The sequence below is a fragment of the Equus caballus genome, chromosome 31 (assembly GCF_041296265.1).
Source record: "Equus caballus isolate H_3958 breed thoroughbred chromosome 31, TB-T2T, whole genome shotgun sequence".
NCBI classification, from domain to species: Eukaryota; Metazoa; Chordata; class Mammalia; order Perissodactyla; family Equidae; genus Equus; species Equus caballus.
In genome coordinates this window covers 22580841-22608260 of record NC_091714.1, presented here as the reverse complement: position 1 = coordinate 22608260, position 27420 = coordinate 22580841, and the positions used below count along the sequence as shown (strand labels likewise).

The window sequence follows — 27420 nt, the reverse complement described above, 5'->3', positions numbered from 1 at the left end:
AACACTCTGTTGTTGATTACCTGCACTACCTATGAACTGATATTTGAAGGTGGATTTAGATTAGTTGTAAATGTGCATTGCAACTCTAGAGAAACACTAGAAAAAATTTATGAAAAGAAATATAATTAATATTCTAAAGGAGAAAAGAAAAACAGAAGCATGTAAAATACTTAAAACCAGAGAAAGCAGAAAAGTTCCTACTCAAGCTCACATGGAACATTTGTCAAGATAGATCATATTCTGGGCCATAAAACACACCTTAACAAATTTAGAAGGATAGAAATTGTACAAAGTATGTTCACAGTCCACAGTGGAATTAAACTATAAATCGATAACAGAAAAATAGCTAGAAACTTCTAAACTACTTGGAGATTAAATAACACGCTAATAAATAATACATGGGTCGAAGAAGAAGTGTCAAAACAAAGTTAAAATATTTTCAACTGAAAGAAAGTAAAAATGCAATTTATCAAAATTTGTAGGATTCAGAGAAAGCAGTGAGGTTAATCAGAAGCTAATTTAGAACAATAAATGCATATATTAGGGGGAAAAAGATCTAAAACCAATCACCTAAGCTTCCACTTTAGGAGGCTAGAGAGAGAAGAGCAATTTAAGCCAAAAGGAAGCAGAAGGAAAAGAAATAATAAACATTAGAGCAGAAATCAATGAAACTGGAAACAGGAAATCAACAAAACCAAAAGTTAATTCTTTGAAAAAAATCAGTAAAATTGATTAAGCTGTGGCCAGGGTAACCAAGAAAAGAACAGAGAAGACACAAATTACTAACAGAAATCAAAGAGCAGCCTCACTGCTGATCCTAAGGACATTGAAAGAATAGCTAAGGAATATTGTGAATAACTCTGTGCACACAAATTTGATAATCTAGATGAAATGGACCAATTCCCAGAAAGAAACAATCTACCAAAACTCACACAGAGAGAAATAGATAATCTGAATAGGCCTATATCCATTAGACAAGTTGAGTCAATTATTAACAACCTTCCAAAACAGAAAACGCCAGAGCCAGGTGGTTTCACTGGTGAATTCTTACCAAACATTTAAGGAAGAAATGATACCAATTCTCCGCAATCTCTTTCAAGAAATAGAAGCAGAGGGAACACCTTCTGACTCCTATGAGGTCAGCTTCGCCCTAGTACCAAAGCTAGAGAAAGACATGACAAAAAAGGAAGACTGTAGACACATATCTCTCATGAACATAGATGCAAAAATCATCAAAAATATTAGCATCTCCAATCCAACAATGTATAAAAAGGGTTATTCACTAAGACCAAGTGGAATTTATTCCAGGTCTGCAAGGCTGGTCAACATTCAAAAATCAATTACTGTAATCCACCACATCAACAGGCTAAAGAGGAAAAATCATGATCATATTAACAGATGCAGAAAAAGAATTTGACAAAGTCCAACACTCACTCATGATGAAAAAGAAACTCATCAAAGTATGAATAGAAGAGAACTTCCTCAAGTTAATAAAGAACAGCTATTTGAAAACCTACAGCTAACATTGTACTTAATGGTGATAAACTGGATGCTTTCTCCCTAAGATCAGGAACTAGGTAAGGCTGTCCCCTCTCACAATTCCTGTTCAACATCGTACAGGAAGACCTAGCTAGTACAATAAGACAAGAGAAGGAAGTAAAAGGTATATACAAATTAATAGGAAAGAATGAAACTCTCTTTGTTCACAGATGACCTGATTGTCCATGTAGACAATTCCAAAGAATTAACCAAAAAATTCCTGGAATTAATTAGTCCCAGGATAAAAGGTTAATATACAAAAATCAGTTGCTTTCCTATATACTAGAAATGAGCAATTGAAATTTGAAATTGAAGACAATACCATTTACAATAGCACCAAAAATGAAATACTTAGATATAAATCTTAACAAAATATGTACAAGGTCATATGCAAAACCTATGAAGCTCTGATGAAAGAAACAAATAAGTGAAGAGATCGTCTATGTTCATGGATTGGAAGCAATATTCTTAAGATGTTAATTCTTTCCAGCTTGGTCTACAGATTTAACACAAGAACAATCAAAGTCCCAGCAAGTTATTTTGGGCATATTGACAAATTGATTCTAAAGTTTAGATTGAAAGGCAAAAGATCCAGAATAGCCAACACAATATTGAAGAAGAACAGAGTTGGGGAACCAGCACTACCCAACTTCAAGACTTGGCATTAAGCTAAAGTAATCCAGACGGTGTGCTCTTGGTGAAAGAAGAGACGAGAGATCAATGGAACAGAATAAAGAGCCCAGAAATAGACCCACATAAATATAATCAACTGATGTTTAGCAGAGAAGCAAAGGCAATTCAATGGAGCAAGGATACTTTTCCATAAATAGTACTGAAACAGTTGGAAGTCCGTATGAAAACAACTGAATCTGGACACAGACCTTACACCTTTCACGAAAGTTAACTCAAACTGCATCACAGACCTAAATGGAAAATGCAATACTATAAAACTGCCAGAAGAAAACATAAGGAATTTGAGTCTGGCAGAGTTTGTAGATACCATACCAAAAGAATGAGGGGAAAAAAAATAATAATAGTAATCTACTTGACTCAGCCATGAAAAAAACTTATATAGTCATAATAAAATAAATACTGAAAACTGATTTAACCTCCCAAAATATGATATAAATGTATTTGGTGAATGAAAGATAGGAAAAAAAGAAGGGAGGGGTTGTGAGAGGGCTGAACCCATATCTTTCATATTAGGAAATCAGAAGATAATATCAAAAGTGAATAAATCAAGAAACAGCAATATATAGCTATTTTATGAAATATAGATATAAAAGCTAAAAGAAGACCTGAAATTGTTGAATGTGCCTTCATCTGGGGAGCAGGAGACAGTGGGGCAGGGTTGGATGGGGTAGAGTTTTCTAAGATAAGCTTTCTAGAAATGTTGATGGTTTAATTCTGATAAAAATTAAAGTGAAATTTTAAAATGAACACTACAACTCAACTTGCAAAAAATAATAATTGACTCTACCACCCCTGCTTTGCACTAGTACGGAATTCCATGATACTGTTGTGTCATCTAATGTCTCTATTACTGTTAGACAGGGAACCCTGTCACAAGGGTAGGGACCCATCTCATTCACATCCTGCTGTGTTCACATGTCTGCCACATTCTAGACACTGATACATATTTGCTGAATGAAAAAACAAAAGAAACATTTAGCAGTTTCGAAGCAGCATCCAGAGGACAGATGTGACAAATCCGGTAGAGATGACCTCACTGCAGTTTGACGCTGGCACAGAGCAGGAGCTCAAGAAATGTCTGGATATTTTGCTATTTATTAAAGAAGGCTGGCAATGAGAGAGAGAGAGATTGGTACTCCAAGGAGGTCGCAAGATCAAGGAAGCTGTAATCATTGCAAGGATAACCAGAACGTTGTTTGTAATCCTAAAACTAAGAATCTGCTGGAGGGAGAAGCACAAGCTGTGCTTGAGAGACACTAGAGAACTCGTCTGCAAAATGTGGAAAATTATAATTTTCTGCTGTGGGATTTAGGGTGTTCTTCCTCCTCCCCTCCCGGAGCTAACAGTCTAAACGCATGGGTTTCACACTCCCGCAGCCAACTCTGATGATTGCTTGGGCCGTAACAGTCCCTTGCTGACCACACTCCCTACCTCCCTCCAGATGGAACACATGTTCCCTACAACATTCAATGTGTCAGCTTGATGTTTGGCACCTCTGTGCTTTGAGAAGGTCCAAATGCTTCAAGTTCAGCAAAACCGGCCGTGAATTTTATTAAGGGAGGTTCAAATGGGATTCTCTCCCAGGAAACATCGCTATGAGACCAGGTAGGCTGTAGAAGTGGGACTTAAATCATTTGGAAACAGTTTAGACATGTGCCAGGATATGCGTTGGGGGCAACTATTCTGAAGTAGATTATTGGCCTGCCTTTGTGGGTAAACTACTCTGATTTTTGTGATTTAGAATCAGGAAGAAAACACATTCCCTCATTACCTCATTACAGGAATTCGTTCTGGGAGGTACGCTCCATTTGCCTTTTTCCCTGGAGATGGGTGGAGGGACTAGTAACCTTGAAAACATCCTTGTGTGTGAGAAGTACAGAAAAATATATATTTCTGCATAAAGAGAAACAGTGGAAGGTTCTTTTGTTCATTTTGTTTGCTTGTGGTTTTTATCCAATTTAAGTTGACGGTGCTAACAACTTTACATATCTACTGACTGTATGTCTAAGGTGGGGAGTATTGTTTATACCCTCTTACCAAAAGGGAAGCTGAGGCTCAAGAAGTTAAATAACATCCAGAGTGACCTAACTACCATGTGGATGGGCTGGAAGTTGGTCCAAAGTACCGATGACATAGCTACACAGACAGAACTGGCTACATAATTCATGGGGCTCAGTGCAAAATAAAAATGTAGGGCTTATTGTTAAAAAATTATTAAGAGTTTCAAGATGGTAACAGCAGAGCATTCAGCCAAGCCCAGAGCCCTTCTGAGCATAGGGCCCCATGTGATTGCACAAGATGCACACCCATAAAGCTGGTCCCATATAGAGAGATATAGAGATGCAGCTTCTGTAAATTTGGGCTAGCTCCAATGAGAAAATTGCAAAGACTTTGATGAATCTAAAATTATGGTTATCTCTTAAAAGACTGTCTTGAAGAATACTCTATTAAACCCACAGTAAATGAAGAATTATATAATTATATCTGTAAGTTCTAAAATTATGTCTATTACTGAGCTAGAGGATATTTCTACACTGCTTCAGATGGGATTCCTACCTTTGACGTTTGCCTGTGAGTTGATGCGCTAATTCTCTAGCACTGCCATACACATCGCCAAGGAGAACTTTTTGAGCCCTGTTTCCATCTGGGAGATGTCCTTTGCCATAATGCCTGGGATCTGCAGCCTATTGTGGAGACCTTGGCAGCCCCTCCAGAACGCGATGTCCTCATGCCCACTGCTGCTCATCCCACCTGGCACCCAGTAGGGACTCAAGAAATGTTGGTTGAATAAATCGCTGAGTACACAAACCCCAGAAATCTCCAGCACAGTTCTAGATTCTCAAAAATGTCTCAAGAACGTTCTCCACGCAATCAAGACTGAGAAGATGGGCCAAGAGGCCTTCAGAATGGCCCTAAGATGAGACAGTTAGATCTAAAGAGAGGGCCAGGTCTACAGTCAGCATTGGAGCCCAAAGGCAAAAGTGCCCTTTAAAGGTGCTTCAGCAGCATCCGGTTGGAGGTACCATGCGGGACACACAGAGACCCGCTCGGCGAGAGGCTGATGCACACCCACCTCACCCCACCCTGGGACAGGCTCGTTGCCTGCCCAGCAGTCTACTACGTTCCAGGAGGCTAAATGAACATAAGCTGTGATTGTTTAGGAGGTAAGTCAGTGCCTTGTCTGAAGGAAGCGTTTATTACTTTATGCAGCGGTTTTCCTCCCTCCGGAGGAAGTTGTAAAAGCTGATCCCTGAGTTTTGTAAGAAGCTCAGTCTTGTATTAAAACTTTGCCGAAACTGATTTGTCATACATCTCACACCATTTCTCTCTCTCACACATGCTCTATAAGGAGCATGAATTGCTTTTGTAGACAGTGGGGAAAAAAAGAAACAATTTACATGGAGATTTCATACTTAGATCATTATTTGGTTCTGAGCACCTTGAAAGCTTCCCAGAGCCCTGCTCCCCTCCAGCATAGCCTAGTCTTCAGAGCACTAAGGGAGCCCGACACACAAGCTGAGAGCTGAATTGCTGAGGTGTGCTGCCCTGCTTCTCCACTTAGTGAGCTTCTCAGGCGTCAGGGTCCTGATCCTTAAAATGGTACTAATAGGAAACTTTCCCCAAAGGGTCGCTCATATAAAACATTTAACACAGTACTTGTTACTAAGAATTCAAGGTCATTAGCTATTAGCTGTCACTGCATATGTGTCTGTGTCCTCTGTGTCTTATGAGATAATAACCTGGCTCCTTATCTAAAAGTGAATACTAAAAGCAATCTTTAAATCCTCCTTAAAATAAACTAATCTTAAGAACTGAAAGGTCATCGGGGTAGGATAGGATATGCGTCTATCCAGGAGAGATAAGGATGCAGAGCCAGAAAAGGGAGGGATGCTGTCTCCCTTACTACAGTTCCTCGAGGTCTTCAGCGACCACCACGACCCGTGACTGATGTGATAGGAGGACATTTGGCCGTGTGACATAGAAAGCTGCTGAGCTTGACAAGGTCAATTTTTCTTTACTTACTATTTATCATTTATACCCAGTCAACATCCAAAGTAAATTTGAATAATTCACATACCACTGAATCTGAAAATTTTCTGGCTTCCTCTTTCTAGGTAGAGTCAGTTTTCTAATTATTCTCAATTCTCTATGATACTATGCTAACAGAGGTTGTTTACTCTACCAGAACCACTTGTCCGTTGGCTTCAAGGCACCGCACTTTTCTGCCTTTCTTCCAAGGCACTAGCCCACTTTTTTTGGTCTCCTTATTAGTTTCATCTTCCTTGAACTACCCCTAAGTCTTGATCTTTCTCAGGGCTCTCTCATGGACCACATCCTTCAATCCCTGTACTCCACCTGGATGATCTCAGTCTGTTCTGACGGCTTCAATCATCATCCTTTTGCCATTGAACCCAGTATCAGTATTGCAACATCAAGTCCTTTCTCTACAGTCCAAACCCATATAGCTGCCTTCAGGATATCTTCACTTGGATATCTTACAGATACTGCAAGCTCAACATGTCCAAACTGAGCTGGTCATCCTTCAAACCAGCTCCCTTACAGCGTTCCCTGTCTCAGGAAATGGCAGCACCCTCCACCCAGTTAATCAAGCCAGGAATCTATGATTAATCCTCAACTCATCTCCATTCCCTTACTGCCTATCAATCAATCACCAAGTTCTCTTAACTCTATTTCCTAAATCAGTGCCTTTCAAGTTTATTTTACCATAAATAAGAGAAACATCTTTTGCATCATGATCCATCCAGGGTGGGTGTGCACAAGCACGCACACACACACACACACACAACTGAAACAGAAGTTCTGTTTTACAAAACAATTTTTATCATTATTATATGCAAGGCCCTCTGATATTTTCTATTATATTTTCTTCTGTTGCTGCTTTTTAAAATGCTAGTAACCAGTGGGTTACTGGCAAGTGTTTAACAACCAGCTCTTCTGGAGGCGAGGGAGGGGGAGTCTGATGTGTAGCATTTGACAGTCCTTGGTGTAAATACTCCCACCATGATTGAATTTAAGCTACCAACCAACCAGTCTGCAAACTTCCTAAAGAGCTCACAACCAGCTCTGCTGACTGTCTCAAGCACATCACTGCATACAACCTACAGTTTCACTGGTAGAATATCAAATCTATCCACAAATTTTCTTTCCCAATGCTTCCATTCCAGTCCTGGCCACCACCATTTCTGATGCGATTGGTTTCCAGGTCAATATGATCACTTTCACGTTTATTTAATACCCTTCAAAGACTTCCTGTTGTCCACATTACAATAGAGTCCACAATTCTTGCCATGTTTTAAAAAGCCTCCCACAGTTTGGCACCTCCCTGCCCTTCATGCCCTCTCTCCCTTGATCTCAACAAAAATGTTTTCTTCTTGAACATCTGGGAACTCCTCCTTGTTTTCAGGTCTTTGGACATGCTGTTTCATTTGGCTGGAAAGTTCTTGCCTCGCATCTTTGTTCAATTGACTCTTACTCATCCTTCTTATCATAGCTTAAATGCTGCTTTGTTCATTGATTCGTTCTCCTACTATGAGACAGGCGTTGCGGTAAGTGCTGACGATACAATGAGAAGTAGAAATAGACACAGTCCCTCACTCACAGAATCAGATACTCTAGAAGGGGAAAACATTATTCAAATAAAGATATCATTCACATTTATGTACTAATAAAAGAGCTTAAAAATAGGAGAGATTCATGGTTCTATGAGAGTTTCTAAAATTTAACCTAATCTAGTAGATCAAGGAAGGCTTTCCTAAGTGATGACTCGTTAGTTATAATAATTGAGCTAAGAAGTAACTTAATGAGTCTACAGGGTGGGTAACTAACAGCATGGGCAGAAAGAGGAGCATGTGAAAATCCACAGGACAGGAAGGAACATGTGAAATCAAGGAACCACACGAAAGCCATTGTAATGGGCACAAGGTACGAGACAGGTGGAAGCCACTCTATGAAGAGCATTCTGGATTTCTTTAAAAATGTGGTTCTTTAACAAAACAGCAATGGGAGGCCATTGACATGTTTGAAGGGATGTGTGTTCAGATTCTGATTTGAAAAGATTACTCTGCAAGTTGTAAGGATGAATCAGAAGGAGGCAAAAGCAGATGTGGAAACAAATTAGAAACTATTATAGTACTTCAGACAGTAGTGGTTGTAATACAGATTAAGATGCTGATGATGGAGATGAAAAAAATTGACATATTGGAGGTAATGGAGACAAGACAAGGTAATGGGTTGAATACATCTCATGAAAGAGAGAGAAGCTGCAAAGATGACTTTCAGATTCAAATTGCAAAACTGAGCACATGGTAGTACTATGTGTAGAGATAAGGAATACCAGAGGAGGACCAGGTTTGAGGGAAAAGAGCATGACTTTGGCTGTAGATAGAGTGAGTTGGAGGTATTTTTAAGATGTACAAAATGAGATGTTTTGAGGATTGTTTGATAAACTGTTCTGGAACAGGAAATATATCTGAGTTAGAATGTAAATTTGTGAAATATCTATGTATAGGTCATGGACATGATGCAATGGACATGAATGAACTCATCAACTGAGAATGCATAATATGAGCAGAGGTTTAGAAAGGAAGTTCAACATTTAGTGGTTGGGTAGCAAAGGATGAATTTACAAAGGGAACCAAGGAGCACAGCCAAAGAAATGGCAGGAAAACCAGGAGAAGTTGATGTTGAAGAGCCAGTGTGTCTTGGTGGAGCATCAAGACAAGTGCCAGACAGCTGGGGGCACGGGATGAGTGCAAACTACAGGCATGGAGTCAGTGAGTGCAGACCACCACTTTTTGGAGAATTTTGCCTTTGAAGAGAAGGAGAGAGATAGAACAGTATTTGTGAAGTTGATGGAAACTGTTTGGTTGTGTTTTAATGAAAGCCATTTGAGTCTATTTATCAGCTATGAAAAAATTGGTTTGAAAGAAAGTTGAATACACAAGAGAAAGAAAGACTAATGGTAAGTGTAAGGTTCAAAAACAAGCAGGAGGTGATCCCTGTGCACCCATAGCGCCCCTCGACTTACCTTATCTAAATTCTGATGCCATTTGTAATTTCTGCTTTAATATCTGTATTCCTTGTTAGACTGTACTCCATGAGGACCAGGATCACCTCTGCCTCATTTATTTCTGTATGCCTAGAGTGTACCACAATACTCAGACAGGAGGCATCAATAAATATCATTTTTGTTATTGGACATTAAAGTGAATGAAATTGGAGGTACATTTAATAAAATAGACCATCCCAGAAATCTTATGATACTATACCATATTATATATATGCGTATGTGCACACATACACACACACACATGCACCATGGTTATCAATTTTTTAGGCTAAAATTAAAATTGGTATCATTGCCTTAAACATAAGCTATTTGGGCTCTAAGACAAGAAGGTCTTAGAATGAGATAGACATTGAAAGTCAATCCAAAACCGAGAACTCTCCACAAATAGATGAGCAAGGCCATGAGTCATTTTTGTGAGAAAACTGAGCCCTGATTGTATCAAGGAAGCATATGGGGAAAGCACAGCCTGTTAGGACAAGTGAGGCATCATCCACCCTGATTCAGGTGAAACCCCGCGTCACGGGACTTCTGCACCTGACAAGGTGCTGGCCTACCAAGTCAAGAAGACTGGCAGTGAAACCCTCACTTCTTTTTAAATGATGCCTCACTTCAGGAAGCAAGTCCATGCGGCAGGAAAGAAACCAGATGTGCGTTGCTTTCCTGGCTATGCCATTTTCTAAGACAAGTTCTTTAGTCCAGTCTCAGTTTCTTTATCTGTGAAATGGGGACTGTCGTTCCTCCCAGGGCAGTTGAATGAGGTGAAGGAGATTGCATGTCATGTTAGAGCAGCAGGCTCAGAGGAGCTGTCCGCTCCCTGGCCTGAGAATTTCCCGTTGCCATTGCCGCTTCGGACACACTCTCCTTAGACTCTGTACGCTCAGATTTCTACCTCAGTAAAATGAGAGTGACATGCTCTATCCAGGCTGCTGAGAAGACTCGATGGCATAATGTGAATGAAGGAGCTTTGGGAAATACAAGGAACTACCTAAACCCGGGCTCAGCAACCCACAGCCGAGGGGCTAAGTGCAGCCCACCAACTGTTTTTGATTTTTTGTTTCTTTTCTGGCCCACAAGCTAAGAGTGGTTTTACATTTTTAAATGATTGACAAAATCAAAAGAAGATGACTGTTTCATGACATGTGAAAATTATATGAAATTAAAATTTTGGAGTCCACTAATAAAGTTTTATTGCAACACGGCCACACTCATTTATTTGCATACTGTCTGCAGCTGCTTTTCCACTACAACGGCAGAGCTGAGAGTGTGGTAGAAACTGTATGGCCTACAAAACTGAGAATATTTACTATCTGGTTATCTACAGAATGGTTTGCCAACAAAGTGCATTGAGATTTAGGGGAGTTTTATTGAAATTTTTTTAAATTATTCTTTAAGTTATTGGCAAAGTGCCTGTCCTATAGTAAAGGCTCAATAAATAGCTGTTGTATTTTTTTGGGTTTTTTGGGTTTTTGATTTTTTATTTTTTGAGGAAGATTAGCCCTGAGCTAACATCTGCTACCAATCCTCATCTTTTTGCTGAAGAAGACTGGCCCTGAGCTAACATCCATGCCCATCTTCCTCTACTTTATGTGTGGGATGCCTCCCACAGCATGGCTTGCCAAGTGGTGCGTTGGTCCGCTCCCGGGATCCAAACCTGCAAACCCCAGGCCACTGAAGCGGAACGTGCGAACTTAACCACTGCGCCGCTGGTCCAGCCCCAGCTGTTGTTGTTTTTGATCCTCCTTTATTCAGTCATTAATTCAACAAATAATTATTGAGTACATCCTATGTGTCACATGGCAATGAATACAATGATAAAATGCCTATGCCCATTGGACAGACAATGAACAGATAAGTAAAGATAAAGATAGTATATTAAATGGCTGGAGAGAAAAATAAAGGGATGGAGAGTAGAGTTTCAGGGTGAATGTGCAATTTTTTGATACACTGGCCTGGGAAGACCCAATCGAGAAGACGACGTCTGAGTGGAAACCCAAAGGACACAAGGGAGGCCTGCGGCTACTGCAGGACGCAGGGGGGAAGAGTACTGTTCCAGGCATGGGAGCATACAACGAGCACTCAGTGTGCTCCAAGAATACCAAGGAGTCGGTGTCGCTGGAGTGGAGGGAGCGAGAGGGAGAATAGGAGGAGATCAAGTCAGGGAGAGCCTTGAGGAACCATCTAGGACTCTGGCTTTTTCTCTGAGAGGAGAAGCAAGAGTTTTAAGCAAAGTGGTGGCACCATCTGACTTGCATTTAATCCAAATCAGTGTGGCTGCTCCCATGAGAACAGGCTGATGAATAGACTGCAGCAAGGGTAAAAGCAAAGACGCAGGGAGCTATGTGTGGTTTCTGTGAGAGGTGATGACAGCTTGACCCAGATGGTGGTGGTGGCAGTGGTAGGAAGCAGATATTTTGGGTGTGTTTGGAAAGTAGAACCAATGGGATCTAAGGATAGATTGGATGTGAATTGTGAGAAAAGGAAGAGTCAAAGATGAGTCTGCGTTTTCTTCCCTAAGCTACCGCTGGAGTAAAATGTAGTAGTCATTGGAGAAGTGAAAGATGTCTGCTATTGGGTGATGGAGGGAGGGGAGAGATGTGCAGGGATGATGATGACATTATGGAACCGTTAGGCTGGAGATGCTTCCCCCAAGGGGAGATGTGCAGTGGGCAACTGGGTGTAGGACTCTGGAAATCAGGTCAAAACTAGAGATATAAATTTAGCAGTCGTCTACAGAAAGATGGGACATGGTCATGGTTATTATATCTGTTAAGTATTATAAGATGATTCCATATAAAACAAAAGTAAACTGCAAACAACTCTGAGGTGTAGAGGCCTGGCATCAGAGACATTACCAGAAGTTGTAGATGAAAGTTCGTTCTACCAGAAACAAGTAGAGTGCCAGGATCAGGTATAAAAAGTATAGCTGGCATTCATAATTTGAATTGCTCCTAATTTGCCTAATTGAGGAAACAATTTTACAGTGAGTCAGAATTTAATTATAAGTTGATTTGCAAAATCAATTACAGCTTTATGGTGTTAGATTTTTGGGATATAGCATATCATCCCAATGGGAATTAATAAGCCAGTGGGTGGGCACACACCTCCTTACATTAGTTAAGACAAGATTAGAAAGATGAAACTGCCTCTAATTTACAGCCAAACAGAATATGAGGCGCCCGAATCCCATAGGGTGGTCCTAACAATTTAATTTCTGCTGATTCTCACAAATGCTTCAGCCTTTAAAAAAAATCTTGACTAGCTTAGCATCCTCTTTTGGTAAAAATCTTTTAGTTTGAACAATTATTCAAGCTGACCAGGATTGACCTAATGATGCCTTTTCCCTCTAAGGCAGTGTTTCTCAGCCTGTCTTTCATTATTGACTCCCTCAACCGAGGAACATTTCTAGGTTTTTTCCCCCTAATCTCTACCCCATGAAAATGTTTCATTGTGGTAAAATATACATAACATAATATTTATCATTTTTACCATTTGTAAGAGTACAATTCAGTGTCATTAAGTACATTCACAATATTATGTAACCATCACCACTATCTATACCCAAAACATTTTCGTTATCCCCAACATAAACTCTGTACCCATTATACAATAATTCCCTATTCCCCACTCTCCCCAGCTCCTGGTAACCTCTATTATTCTTTCTGTCTCTATGAATTTGCCTATTCTAGTGTCTTATATAAGTGGAATCATACAATATTTGTCTTCTGTTTCTTGCTTTTTTCACTTAGCATAGCATTTCAAGGCCCATCCAGGTTGTATGTAGCCTGTATCAAAATTTCATTCCTCTCTATGGCTGAATAATATTCATTTGTTTGTAGATACAACATTTTGCTCATCCATTCATCTGTTGATGGACGCTTGGGTTATTTCCACCTTTTGGCTATTGTGAATAATGCTGCTATGAACATTGGTATACAAGTATCTGTTTGTGTCCCTGCTCTCAGTTCTTTTGAATATATACCTAGGAGTAGAATTGCTGAGCCCATGACAGTTTAATACCACAGATAAACTGTTTGTCTGTTTATGTTCTGTGTATATCTATAGCTGTGCTTTATACGTAAAAAGAGTAAGATGTCTTCACCACCCTCCCCAAACCAATTTTCACTTCCTTGAGAAGGAAATGATGTCATCCTCACTGAGACTGCAAGATCTAAGATAAAGATCCCCAGGTTTCTTGCCTCAGATGAGGTATATATATATATATATATATATGTAGTTGAACTGCTCAAGAGGAATGAAGCCATGAAGGGGAAGGAAAATGACCCCAAAGACATAAGTATAAAAAGTAATCTTTATTCCTCATGCAATGAAGTTATTTGTGTTTTATTTAGTCTTCAAAACTGACAACAGTTGATAAAGTAATGAACCCAAGAATGTTTTGGAAAACAGCTCTTGGCAGTTGTGTCGGAATCAAACCAATGGAGCAAATAGTCTACCTAAACTTTTGAAAACAGTGAAGATTAATGATGCTGTATTCCCACTGAGCCTAAAATATTTCCGGAACACAAATGGAAGAATTGCAAGCAAGTATTATGTAAAACAGAAAAAAAAAAAAAAAAGAAATATGAGATCCAAAGATCAGGTTGTGGGGAGCCAGGTGTCAGCGATGTTGCTGACAACCATGTGGATGGCTCTGTCTGCATATGGAGTGCTTACTGGCATCTAGTTGCCAGGCAGCAGGGCAGGATTCCTGGCACATATTCATCCAGGTTTTATTATAGTTTGGTTGCCTAATGCTGTATTGTTTTATTATGCGTAAAAGAAGATTGTATGAGAGTTATTTAGAAAAACAACAGTTTCTAATACCTGACTAGAACTCAAGTGTCAGGAAAGACAAGAAGACACTGAGGGAATGCCAGATTGGAGGAGACTGAGTAGATACAACGTGGGATCCTGGACCAGATAAAGGACATTAATGGGAAAACTGAGGAATCCCTAATTAAGTCTGTAGTTCAGTTAATAATATCCCACCAATGTTAATTTCTTCATTTTAGTAATTGTACCATGGATATAGGAGACCTTAACCCACGGGGAAGCTGAGCAAAGGGCGTACTGGAATCCTCTGTGCCGTAGTTGCAATTCTTCTGAGTTTAAAATTGTTTCAGGATAAAAAGTAAAAGAAAGCAAGCAAACAACAACAACAACAAAGTTTCTGGTAGCTCCTGAGTCTCAGAAGCAGACTTGTGACTGGCATTGCTGAAGAGTGGGTGGAGTCGGGGTACCAATGCTGATCTATTTGTAACATGAGAGTAACTCTCGTCTTCGTCTCCTTTCCAATTCTGTTGCAGGGTGTGTTGGGTGCATCATGTAACTGGGATGTGGGTGTACCCTTTCCTGGAACACATTGGCCCAGGAGCCAGAATCGTCTTTTTTGGGTCCACAACCGTCTTAATGAACTTTTTGTACCTGCTGGGAGAAGTTCTGAACAACTATATCTGGGATACACAGAGAAGTAAGTATTGTTTAGGGGAGCATAAAACAAGAGAATTGCTGTCTAAAAGAGTGTGTGCAGAGAAAGAAGGAAAATTCCACTGTAGCGCAGGATAGCTTGTGAAGAGCTTCATTTTTATCACTACAATACTAATTTAAGAGCTGCTGGCAGTTACCTGAAAGGTTTATTACTCACTTTGTCTTATTAGCTAGTAAAACATCCAAATCTAAGAGAAAAGAAGCATGTCTATAAAATTTTATGGGGAGAAATGTAGTGTTAACAGAAAAAAAATTTAGGAAGTTCACTCTGATTAACAAAATACTGCCTTAGCTAAAGGGACCTCTCCCCAATCAAAGAGATAAATTATTAAATGTACCAAAGAATCTCATTGGAAGTCACCTAGGTCACCACTTTTTCCATCATCATTTGCGTGAGTGTAGCTGCCTCAGAGCGCTCTCGCCACCGTTGTGCTAGAACTCGAAGTAGCGCAGAATGCCTCCAGCCCCTGTGATCCACCAGGATGTCATGTTCAAGGGTTGAAGGTGGCAGAGGGGTACGGGTACTAAAGGGTAAGACTTCATTGCTGCAAAAACGCTCTTAACCTATGATTTGATTTCTCTTTTGTTTCTATTTATGGCAGACCCTCCATCTTGGCAAGGCACGTAATCTTACCCCAGCCGTGCAAAACCCGCCCAAAGTGTATGTAAGATAACATAAAAACGGGAAAATGGAAAAGGTGACAACACAGATATGTAGTGATCTGAGTCCTACAGGAAAATACATCCAAAGGCATGAGGGTTTGGGGATTTTAGCGAGCTCTGGGCACCTCTGATATACTCACAGCATCCCACACATCAGCAGTGAATGATCCCCGTTCCACAAACACTGAGCACCCGACTTTGTTTCACACACTGTGCCAGAGCTTGATCTCATTGGACCAATAAAACACAGTCGTCGCCTGGCTGTTGAACTGGACTTTCTGTGTGTGGACCTCCTGTGAGCGTTTGTGTCGAGGGCTGAGCCAATGGTAAATGTCCCAGAGGAGGTCCAGAGCTGCTTCTCTCGGCAGCTGGCTTCATGTCAAAAGGGGATCTTAGAAGAAGTGTCAGAATTCTTTATTCAGTGCAGGCCTGCAGGCCACAGCTTAGAAGACCAGGAATTAATCTTTTAATAATTTTCCTCTCTGTTCAGTGGGAATAGTAATCTTTCTCTGTTAACTTATAAAAGTATTTAGTTAACTTACAAAAATATTTTGAGAACAAAATGTAAGCTTTTCTCGGCTTCTTGGGAGAAAGGCCATATTTAAATCTAAGCTAATGTGCCCAATATGTGTTTTCAGGGAGTATTGATGACTGCCTGTTTCTCCTCAATTGGCTTGATTCTCACAATCACTTGGCCATTTTTCTGCTACTTCTATGAGAAAATGGCTTGAAAACCAGGAAAGATAAAAGTCCAATCTAGACTAATAGAACACTGCTTTTTAGGCGCTTTGAGTGAGAAGTTTAAAGTGAATAGTGAAACGAAGAGTTTTTTGAATGATTTGTTCAACTTAACGTGTGCTGTTTCTCTGAAGTAACATGAGCTAAGGTTGACTGACATTTTGGAACTCATTTCAAAGATAGAGATTAATTTCATCTACATGGGACCATCTAGTTAATTCCACCATGGCAGGTGTTTCGTGTTCAGTGGGCATCGTTTTCATTTATGAGCAGGATCACAACCTGATGACCACCCTCAGATTTCACCTGCCAAAAAGTTTTGTTATGCCTACATATTGGGATTTTTGATTTTTAACCCACATGTCAAAATTGCGGGATTTCACATAAAAGCCAGATTTTTTAGCTTATCAAATATTTTGAGAGTTGGCAACATGAGCCTACTGTTCTCTTCTGGCAACAATGAATTGGAATTGAGTATCAACTGCCCCTTTGGATGGCTCTCTAATTTTCCCTGGTTCTTACCTGGCCACGTTGCTTGGTCGTATTAGCTTTCTGGTTCTGTAGGTAGCTGAGTTTGAAACTGCTGATTAACAGCAGTGTGTGCCGTGTGTGTGTGTGTGTGTGTGTGTGTGTGTGTGTGTATTTTAGAATGAACTGAGTACAATCAAGCAGAGTATTACAATCCTGAGTACATTTACTACACCCCAAACAAAATCCCCCAGGAAGCAGGAATCCCACATCTGAGCCCCTTCCTTGTGTTCATAATGAGTTTTAGTGGCTCAACTTCCTCCGCGTGGTTATGTTGTGTTGGCTTCAACTTCAAGATAAAATCTCATTATTGCAGAATCTTCGAACTGAAAAGGAGATTAGAAATCCTCTCAGCCGACCCTCCCCCTTCACTAGGAGGCAGCTGAGGCCCAGAAGTCTCAAGGGACCATTAAAATAGGTGGCTGCAGGGCCACCTTGTTTATTATCTTCTGAGTGATGCTCAATCCAGTGTTATTTCTAGTGACCGTCAGAATGTCACCGTTGGAAACCCAGACGCATGGGAGCTTGGAACCTTCACTCAGAACCATGGATCTAGCTCGTAAAATAACAAAACAGACCAACCTAACAGGAACTGTGAACAAAAAGCCCGTAAATAATAAGTAAATTTATAGTTACGCATCTGCTCTTTTTAAATGAAAGTAACTCAAGGGGGCTTTGTGGATGTTGTCTTAGTTTGGTAGGGCTGCCAGAAAAAAAGTACCACAAACCAGGTGGCTTTAACAATAGAAATGTATTATCTCACGGGTCTGGAGGCCAGAAGTCCAAAGTCAAGGTGTTGGCAGGGTTGGTTCCTTCTCAGGGCTGTGAGGGAAGGGTCTGCTCCAGGCCTCTCTCTCCTTGGCTTGTAGACAGCTGTCTTCATGTATACCCGGTGTTCTCCCTGTGCGTGAGGCTGTCTCCCAATTACCCCTTTTTATAAAGACATTAGTCATATTTGATTAGGGCCCCCCCACAACTTCATTTTAACTTGGTAAAGACCCTATCTCCAAATGCTGTCCCGTTCTGAGGTCCTGGGGGTTAGGACTTCAACACATGAATTTTGGGGAGACACAATTCAGCCCATAATACTCTCCCTTCTATCCCCCCAAAATTCATGCGCTTCATGCATACAAAATACAATCCCAGTAGCCTCAAAAGTCTTCCCAGTATCAACTCTTTTAAGTCAAAAATCTCATCTTAAGTATCATCTGAATCGGGTATGGGTAAGCCTTGGGCTATCATTCACCCTAAAGCGAAACAGCTCTCTGGTTGTGAACCTGTGAAACCCGGAAGAAAGTGGTCTGCCTCCCAAACTCCATGATGGGACGGGCGTAGAATACGCATTCCCTTTCCAAAAGGGAGGGATTGCAGGGCAAAAAGAGGTCACAGTTCCCAGCCAAGTCTGAGAGCTAGCCAGCCCCTGCACTACCTTCGGTGTCATTCTTTCTTCATTTTGTCCCATCTCTGTCCCTTTCAGTCCAGGCTGGCAGCGTTTCCACTGGTACAAAATTCTCACAAACCTTCTTGGCTTTCTGTGCAATTCCTGGAGGTCCAAATCACCAAACAAGAGGGTCTCCCGCAGGTCTTTCCTGGCCGCGGCTGAGCTGGTTCATTGGACCCATGGCTCAATACGCCTGACCCCTCTTTAGCAAACGGCCTTCCAGCCACACCTTTTGCCCTCTCTCACATTTTGGGGTCCTGGGGCTGGGACTTCAACATATGAATTTGGGGGGGCACACAGTTCAACCTGTAACAGCTGAAATATTTCTGTACTTAAGCTAACGATCTATTCCAATTCCAGTGTGTCTGACTGAGGCGACCAGTCGTAATAAAGTCACACTTTATTCGACCAGGAATGAAAGTGTCCAAAGGCAAAAGATTGGGATGAGGGTGGAGAAATCAGGTAAAAGAGGAGAAAGAAGAAGAGATGGGAGTGAGGCCTGTGTGACAGAAACCTCCGCCTTTCCTCCCCTCCAGCTGCCCATCCAGCTCATGGCCCGCCCCAGCCTACGGCGTCCCAGTGTGGTGCTCTGGTTGAGCCCCTCTCCCAGCCTGAGGGAATCACTCATGACTCGTGACTGACTCTCTCGGGTCAATCAGCTCTTCCTCTCTCTTCCCGAAAGCGCATCCTGCCTCAGCTTTGTGACAGGATTCTTTCTCCTTTTTGTGTGGAAATTATACCTCTGGTTCTTCCAAATATTATTTACAGCTGTCTGATTTTTTCCCTCTACCTCAAAGTGCCAAACTAAAGTAGGTGGGGAGCCATTTTCCTTGTCTGGGTCAATGAACACCCCCTGTTCTCCACCCCCGCTTTTGAAGATTCCACTATCGCTGCCAAGCCAGCCCATCTGCAGGAGAACACTGAGGACGAAACAGACTTCAGAGAGAAAGGCGAGCTCTCTTAGCTCCTGATGGCTTCTCCGCAGGAGAGGGAACACGGATGAAGTTGAGACCCAAATCATGTGTGCTGTTTGAATGGAATCTGTGTTGTGTTTTTCTGCCTTGGTGACCCAACGACTAAGGCATCTCCCGGCCTCCTCCCCCTCGACCCTATCCCTCCCCCCTTCAGATGTCCTTCCTCCTCGATTCGAAGTTTTCCTTCACATGATTTCTGAGAAGTACTTTGGAAAAAGTGTTACGGATTTCTGCCAGTTCCTTAGTCATGAAAACCAAACCTAAAAAACTGTCTAAGGACACCTGTTCAGAACTTGCTACCCGCGTCCCACAGCCACCACCCTGACAGCACGGAACACATGTGAAGAGCTGGGAGGAAGCCAGGGGACAGGGCAGGGGGGCCCTTTTCTACTGGAGGCCCTATCATGAAGACTCTCTGGGGTTAAACTTTATAGTTTTTTATATTGTGAAGTTTCATATTGTGTTCTATTTCTTTCCCACTAGTCTAGCCTTCTGAGGCCGCCTCAGTATTTGTTGTTTATGAGTTGATTCCATAAAGATTAACTGAGCTCCTGCTAAGAGACAGACACTGTCTTAGGTGCTCAGGACTTGATCCAGAGCAGAACAGTTAAGGGCTCTGCCCTCAGACAGCTTGCGGCTTATAAAAGAACGCTAACAAAACCTGCAAAGCAACATTGGAGCTTCTTTTATTCCAGCAAAAAGTCTCTGAGAATTTGGCATTAGAAGAAAAATGTTTAGCTAGAAGCAAAGAAAAAAGAGAAGTAGGGAGAATTTCCCAGATTTAACTTTAATTCATAAGAATGACTTGAACACTTTCATCTCCTGGAAAATGAAACACCACTAATTGTTCACAGCAGACAAGAGACTCGGTACATATGAATCTCTCAGCAAGGAAAACTGTTCTACCTGGATTGGGTTGACTGGAAAGAGATCTTTTTAAGTACACACGGGTATAGGAAATAAACAGTTCTTGTGGCTAATAAACTCTCCAAGCTTTAAAAAATATATATATATATTTCTTGACTTTGAAAATCCAGAGTCCCTGCCTTGGGAAGGGACAGGACCAAAATAAAAATAAATGAGGTCTGTTCGAAACTCATCAGCTGCACCCCTCCTGTTGCTCGAAGCTGGTTACAAAGCAGCAGCCTGGTTGGGGTTTCTGTGCAAACTCAACGAGTCAAGAACTAACTTGTGTCCCTCGCTCCCAGAGAGCTGGGTGTGCCCCAGAGATGCTGTGACCTGATTGGGGGGGAGGGTGGGGAGGGAGGTCACTGAGGAGATTTCTGGAGAAAATTGTAAATGACTTTCTTCCTTCGCTAGGAGAAGACAGATGGGTGCGGCGCAGAGGGGTGGTGGAGAGAAGTGTGGAAGATGAGAGTTCTTATAAAGCAGCTTTGGCAGACCTGCTCACAATTTAATCTGAGGTTCAAATAAAGTTCTCTGCCTGTATTTCTAGGTATGGAAGAAGAGAAAGAGAAGCCTAAACTGGAATGAGAGCCAAGTCTAAACGGAAGAGCTGGATTGCGCACCACTGAAGCCGCGTTCCCCCCGGGCGTGGGCAGTGCGGAAGAGGAGGCCGTGGGATCCGCCGCCACCTTCCTGCCCCAGAGGGAGGACAGCTTTCATGGAGAAATATATATAAGAATAGAATACAGTGGTTTCCAAAGTAACTTGCCCTCGTTGTGTTCTAAAGAATTCTCTCCAAATTCGTCATTGATAATAACATCTTTTTCTTTTGCTTTTCCTCTTCTAGTTTTTAAAACTAGAATTGGTCATTGGATTTTAATTTTTGTGATTGTAATTCCATTTAAGCAAGGAAGAATAAAATTCTATTGTGTTCCTGGATAAATATGTGGAATCAAAGGGCCGAAGTCAAGCGAGGGGTCAGAGTGTTTAGTCCTACAGGTGGCTGGGAGGAGGGGCCTGGGCCACAGCGTAAGTCTGGAGAAATGTGATCCATGTTCCCTGTTGCATTAAGTAATGTCACAGTTGTCTCAAAAGGGCAATGTTAATAATAATTACATCAGTTTAGTCAAAACCACGAGCGTATTTGGATCTCATGATTTAATCTTGTGAAATTTTTCCTAGATGCAAACTATAACTTTAATACAGACCAAGTAGCCCCTAATTTAATGTCTGCACGGTGCCTCTCAAAACCCTAACAACGTGGGGACTCCTTTCTTATTTTGTTTCTATTACTGTTGAAAATGGGTTTACTGAACCTGGTTCTTACAATTTTCTGATTTTAAAAATATGTGTGTTTTTGATAATTCCAAAAAGAGTAATTTTTTTAAAAGCTCATTTACAAAGTCTTTGACCATAATTGTTTCTCAATAATACTAATGCAGAATCTGTAGTCGAAAACACATAAAAGTAAATCTTAGAGACATATAAGGGAGGGACTAATAAAAATAAAAGCAGAGTTAAGTAAGGCAGCAGAAAAATAACAGTGGGATTGATAATTACATTGATTAATAAATACAACATCATCTATTGCAAATAGCACTAGAGTATGCAAACTACTGAGATTAACTGAAAAGAAAGAGAGAGAAAAACAAATACTTGGCAATATAAGCACAGATGTGAAACAAATTTTTAATTATGAAAATATGTTTTATAGCTCTATGGCAACAAATTCTTAGAACCCAGTGAAATGTGCAGTTTTCAAGGAAAATGGATTCAATAAGAATTGGAAAGCTGTAATAGACTCATATCCATGGAAGACATTTTTTTAATGTTCAGTTATCTATCTCCAAAAAACGGACTTGGTTCCAGAGTGTTTTATGTGCAATTCCTTGAAAACTTTGAAGTAATAATTCTCATGTTGTTTCAGTTGTTCCAAGGTTACAGAATGATGAAACACTTCCCCAAGTATTTTTCAAAGTTAGTATAACCCTCAAAAAAAGCCAGCATAGCAAAAAATATTTTCTCACTTGCTTTAACTATTTGCAACATAAATTCAACACTATATAAATAATTTTTCAAAACTAAATAAGGTTTATTCTAAAAATTCAAGAATGGCTTGATACTAGAAGTTTTATTAAAAACATTGTCTCAGTCATGCACAAAAATATCATATGATTTTCTCCATAGTTGTTCTAAGGCATTTGAGAAATTTTAACACTTATTTCTAATAATACCATTAGTAATATAAAAATATCCTGTATCATGAGAAGGAAGGGTCATCTCAAATATCAAAGGCATTCCCTTTTAAGATCAGAAATAAGCTAAGGATATCCATGAGCCTGTTGTTATTTTTCTATGGTCTTTGGGAATGTTAGGTCTAGCATCAAATAAGTTATATTTTGACCTGGAGTGACAAAATTTTATGTTAAAAAAGTTTTATGTCACTACAGAATTGATATGGTTAATGGAAAAGAAAATTAAATGTTGTAAGAAAAAGTAGGTAAGGTGCAAAATCAATGTTTAAAAAGAAACCATTTCCCCAGATGACTCGAAGAAGAGGGAACCTCAAGGACCACGTGGAATATTTTTAAGGACTTCCTGGGACAATTCCTCTGGGACCCTGAGACTGCCCCTCTCCTCCAGCAAATAGCACTTGCCTACTTTAGCCACAAAACGGACACCTAAAGAAGTTGACGCGTGTGGGCTTTAGGTATAAAGCTGGTCCAACTCACAGTGCAGCAGGTTGGATGCATGCATTACTGCTATCTTTGAAATATGACTCTGTGCTCAGATTTGGGGCTGGGTTTGGTTTGGTTTTCTCATGGTGGGTCATTTTTGTTTTGGGAACCACAGCACCTGAACACTAGCCACACTTCCTGCAGGATAGCCAGGGCTGTATCTCCAGGTGTGTGGAATGCACTCTGCAATCACTGAGTGGGGAGAAAAAACTACCAGCAATTCCTCCCTTTGGCTTCGAACCTCCAGCTTTGCCCCACCAGTTCTCAGAAGGATGCTCCCGCTTTATCTTCTCTGTGCATGTGTGTGTGTGTATGTGTGTGTAAAGACCAATCCACCATCCACAGTCTCAAGGGGGAATGTGCTTCTAGAACAAGAACAACTTCTGGAAGGAGAAAATTAATAATTGACTAATGTAAGTTAATAGATGAACATTTAACAGGAAACTATATCAAAGACGCAGAATAATGAAAAGCTTCTCAAGTTAGTTTTCAGACTTGATACACACCTCAAAATAAAACCCAAAGAAAACAAAATCTTACTTGTCACAGATAAAATACTAGCAACATAAATCTAATACTACAATAAAATGATGACTTTTCATGATCAAACAATGTACATTTTTCTTTTCTCCTGAAGGACTCTTTAAAAAGACAAATAAAATGGAAAGATATACTAAATTCTAGAAAAGAAGACTCCATTCTTAAAGATGTCATTTCTTCCTACAAATAATTTATGAGTACTATATAACTATTCTAAAATTGGCAAAGTTTTTTTTTCAATTTAACAGAAGAATAAACAAGTAAAAACAATGGAAAAATCCTGAAGAGGACAAGTAATGAAAGCATACTTGTGCTGTTAAAACATATTATAAAAATGCAATAATTATAATAGTGTAGTATGGCTCAAGAACAGAGAAAAGTCAACAAAATAGAAAGCAAACCCAGAAGCAGGCCCTGGTATATAAAAACTTTAATAAATATTAAAGATGGCATTTCAAATCAGTAAGGGCATAATGAATAATTGAATGAGTGGGGCTATAACAAATGAATAACTTTAATAAAAAAGAAAAAGCTAAATTCCTCTCTTAAAACACACATATACATAATGTACACACACAATTTCAGATAGGTTAATGAAATGAAAAGAAAGGTATAAAAGAAATATAAGAAAATATAGATAACTATTCTATAATAGAGATATGTTGAAAAGCTTGTATATATTATACAAAAAATATGTATATATGTACATACATACACATATTTATACAAAACATAAATTATGAAATTGAATATTATACATAATGTATATGAGGAAATTGAATATAATAGATATATGAGGAAATTGAATCTACAGGTCTAGTAGCTGATATCCTGTGGGATTATTGAGAGAAAACCATGTAAGATGTTGTTCGAGACAAAGATAGCACCATTTCCTTAAATAGGAAACATGGATGAGAACCAGGCTGGGATGGGGTTTCATGATGAACTTGACTTTGGATTTTTCTTTATGTAGGTCAAGGGCGATTTCAGTGAAATTGAAGGAGCAGAATCTAGATGCCAGAGAATTGAAGAGCTATTGGCATTAGTGGATGGTAGAGATAGCTGTTATGGAATACAATTTCAAAAACAGAACTTACAGCTCCAGAACACAGGCTATGAGGGGAGGATGAGTCGAATGCAGATATTCTTGGTTTGTGACTATTCTCGGTTAGCCTTAGGACAGAATAGCTCTCCCACTGTCAGAGGAAAGAGGGAGAAAGAGAGAAATGTCCTTGGAAGTGAGTCTGCAGGACAAAAGACAAAGTTCATGGACTTTTTTGTGATGGCTTTGATGGCTTCAGGTTTTTCCTCAAAGAATTGCCTGAAGAGAGTGAGAGAACAGAAGATGGGGTTGGAGTCTGTAATACACTCTGAGCAGAGCAGCACAGACTACAAACGGGAGGCTTTCCAGCCCACACGGAGGGCCCAGGAGAGGGTTGAAGATAAAGAATTTACCTTGGTGATAACAGGGACCATTTTGGGATTTCCTCCAAGAGACCTCTGCCAGGCAGAGTAAAGTGGAAGGTTTTGTTTAGAAGAGTAGCTACCCCAAAAAGGACAAGCAGGTGAGAGTCGGGGGTTTGAGCAGGAGTGGTTGGAAGGATGAGTCATGACATCTAGAAGGAACTGAGGAGGAAAGGAAGACAGAAGACTAACGTTGGAACACAGTACAGCGGTCTACAAACTGTCAGTCTCATCAAGGTTGGAAAACAGATGCATCAAGGAAATGAGGGTAATAGAAGTCATGATCAGAAATTAACAGTTGGAGTTTAACATTTTAGAGGTGCATGGCATCCTACTATTTTTTTGCTTTTTTAGTTCATATGATGTGGTAGTAACAGCCCCCAAGATGTCCACATCCTAATCACCAGAACCTTTAAATATGTTATCTTTCATGGCAAAAGGGACTTTGAGTTTTGATTAAGTTAAGGGTTTCAAGATGTGGGAGCTCCCTGGATTATCGAGTGCGCCCAATGTAATTGCAAGGGTCCTTAAAGAGGGAGGCAGGAAGGTCACAGTGAGGGAAAGAAATGTGGCTTTGGAAGCAGAAGTTGGAGTGATGCAAGGAAGGGGCCACAAGCCAAAGATTGCGGGGGCCTCTCAAAGCTCGAAAAGGCAAGGAAACAGTCTCCCCCAGAGCCTCAAGAGGAGCACTACCCTATTGACACCTTGACTCCAGGACTTCTGACCTCCACAACTGTTAGGTGATGAATTTTCATTTTAAACAACTAAATGTGTGGTAATAATTTTACAGCAGCAATGGAAAACTAATACATATGTTATCACTAAGCACTTTTATGTGTTTAAGTGGACTGTGCTTGTATTATGCTAAACACACACAGTAATAGTCACATGGTAATATCTAAAAGTCATATTTGTGACTTTCTAATAACTGAGTGGCCAACATTGCTGTCCGTCACAGAGCCAAACCAATTATCCAGCACTGACAAGCCGGTCCGAGGCATTGAAACTCTTCTGAGTTATTGAAATGGAAGTGCTGAAGAGCGTTGAAGAAGTCCCCATGGAAACATTTAAAAGACACTTGGATGCTTTTGTGTGTACTCATTAACTAAGCAATGAAACTTTTTGAGACAGATGACCCTAATTTCAAGTACAATTCAAAGGATTTTGGAATAATAACAAACGCCTATGCTCGCTACAGGCAGACTTGCCAGGAAGAGAGGTAGGCATCTTATGTCCAAGCTTTATTGAAAAATATATATTTTTAACGCCAGTCAAATCAACACATGCAGTAAAATTCTCTCAAGGGAATTTTACAAGCATGTAAAATCAAATACAATGTAAAAGTCTTTTTTAATGCTATCTCTGGTTTTACATAGATGCACAAGCATATTAATAAGTTTGATAGAATAGTCTTAACGTAGATATATGCAAGAATGAAATTCATTCAGTTTCAAGCAGCACTAAATGTTCTGGGCCTTCAAGCCCACATCCTGCCTAGGCCAGACGTATTTCTTCATCCCAATCAGGTTTAATATTTAATTGTTGTGCTTTTTGAAATCCAAACTGTCAACATGCCCTCTTCCTTCTCTCTCGTCCTTGTGCCTAGGGAAGAGGCGCAATGATCTGTGCTTATATAGCAAAAGACATCAGAGCCGGCGAGTCCCTCCTCTGCCTCTCACTCCAACACCGAGGAGCTGGAATCACGTGTTGGCTCTGGCCTTTGAGTGGGGCTGAAATTGTCAGCTCTTTAGGGAGCTCCACAAGGCCCACCCTTGCACAGTTCCCTGTCCTCTTCTCCTCTACCACTAAGGCAACAAGCAATCCACCCAAAAGTCTCTGTTTCTGACAAGCCCCAGCTGCCTCCTGTGGCATGCACATATCAATCCTTGCCAAGCCAAGGTGGGGAGCACAGGCTGCCCCGGGATGCTCTCTCTTACAGCTCCATCCACAGCAGCACCAAATGCTCTGTCAGCTCAGTGGCGCACAACCCTACCCCCATCCCACAGTTCTTACTAGGCATGGAGGGAGCTAGGGAAACACAGATATCAACGGAAGAGGGTGGAACAAATAGAAACCTCCCTGCTCTCTTCCTCCCAGGCTGTCCGGCAAGGGAAGGGAGGGAGAAAGGCATTGTAAATACTTCATGAACCTTCCTTCAGAGGTCTGATATTCTTGCCTCCTCTGTGTCCTTTATTCTTTAAAGACCAAAGGAGTAGGGTTTAAGAAACTGGTTCTGCTGGGTGCCTTCCTTTAGCAAATCTCACAGTGCGGGACTGTCGTCAAGAGGGCATTTATTTCTCTGAACTTCAAGGCTGAGACATTGGCAAGGTCTTAAACCATGGACTCTGGTTGGCAGTCCCAGGGAAGTACAGATGTCCCTCACCATCCCCTACCACTGTTTCTAGATGTATAAATTTTGTATTATGGTCCTCATTAGTTTTGGAATTTTTATATTATAAAGTGGTTTTCCAAAGACAGATCCCCAATAACCTTGTGCCTCTAAGAAGTGAGTTTTCTATTTAAACCAGCTTAACTTGAGACTACGATCTTTGCACTAACTAAGTTATAATTCAGGAGGTCACTATATTGATTTCAAAAGTCTAACTGAAACTCTGGGAT

At 40.6% G+C, this 27420-nt stretch overlaps 1 protein-coding gene across 8 annotated transcripts in view; it reads left to right on the top strand.

Annotated features, from left to right (window-relative positions):
- Positions 1 to 21194, top strand: part of AIG1 (androgen induced 1) — a 227599-nt gene extending 206405 nt beyond the window's left edge. For 3 of the 8 annotated variants that reach the window (XM_023632854.2, XM_014738239.3, XM_070256286.1), the window contains 3 exons: positions 14629 to 14792; positions 15412 to 15429; positions 20610 to 21194. In XM_023632854.2, coding sequence (XP_023488622.2) covers positions 14629 to 14792; positions 15412 to 15429; positions 20610 to 20637 — 210 coding nt within the window. In that variant the 3' untranslated portion in view covers positions 20638 to 21194. Of the gene's footprint in view, positions 1 to 14628; positions 14793 to 15411; positions 15471 to 20609 lie in introns of all 8 variants that reach the window. The other 5 variants (XM_023632855.2, XM_023632851.2, XM_070256287.1 and 2 more) reach the window with 2 other exon arrangements.
- The last annotated feature ends 6226 nt before the right edge of the window (positions 21195 to 27420 follow it).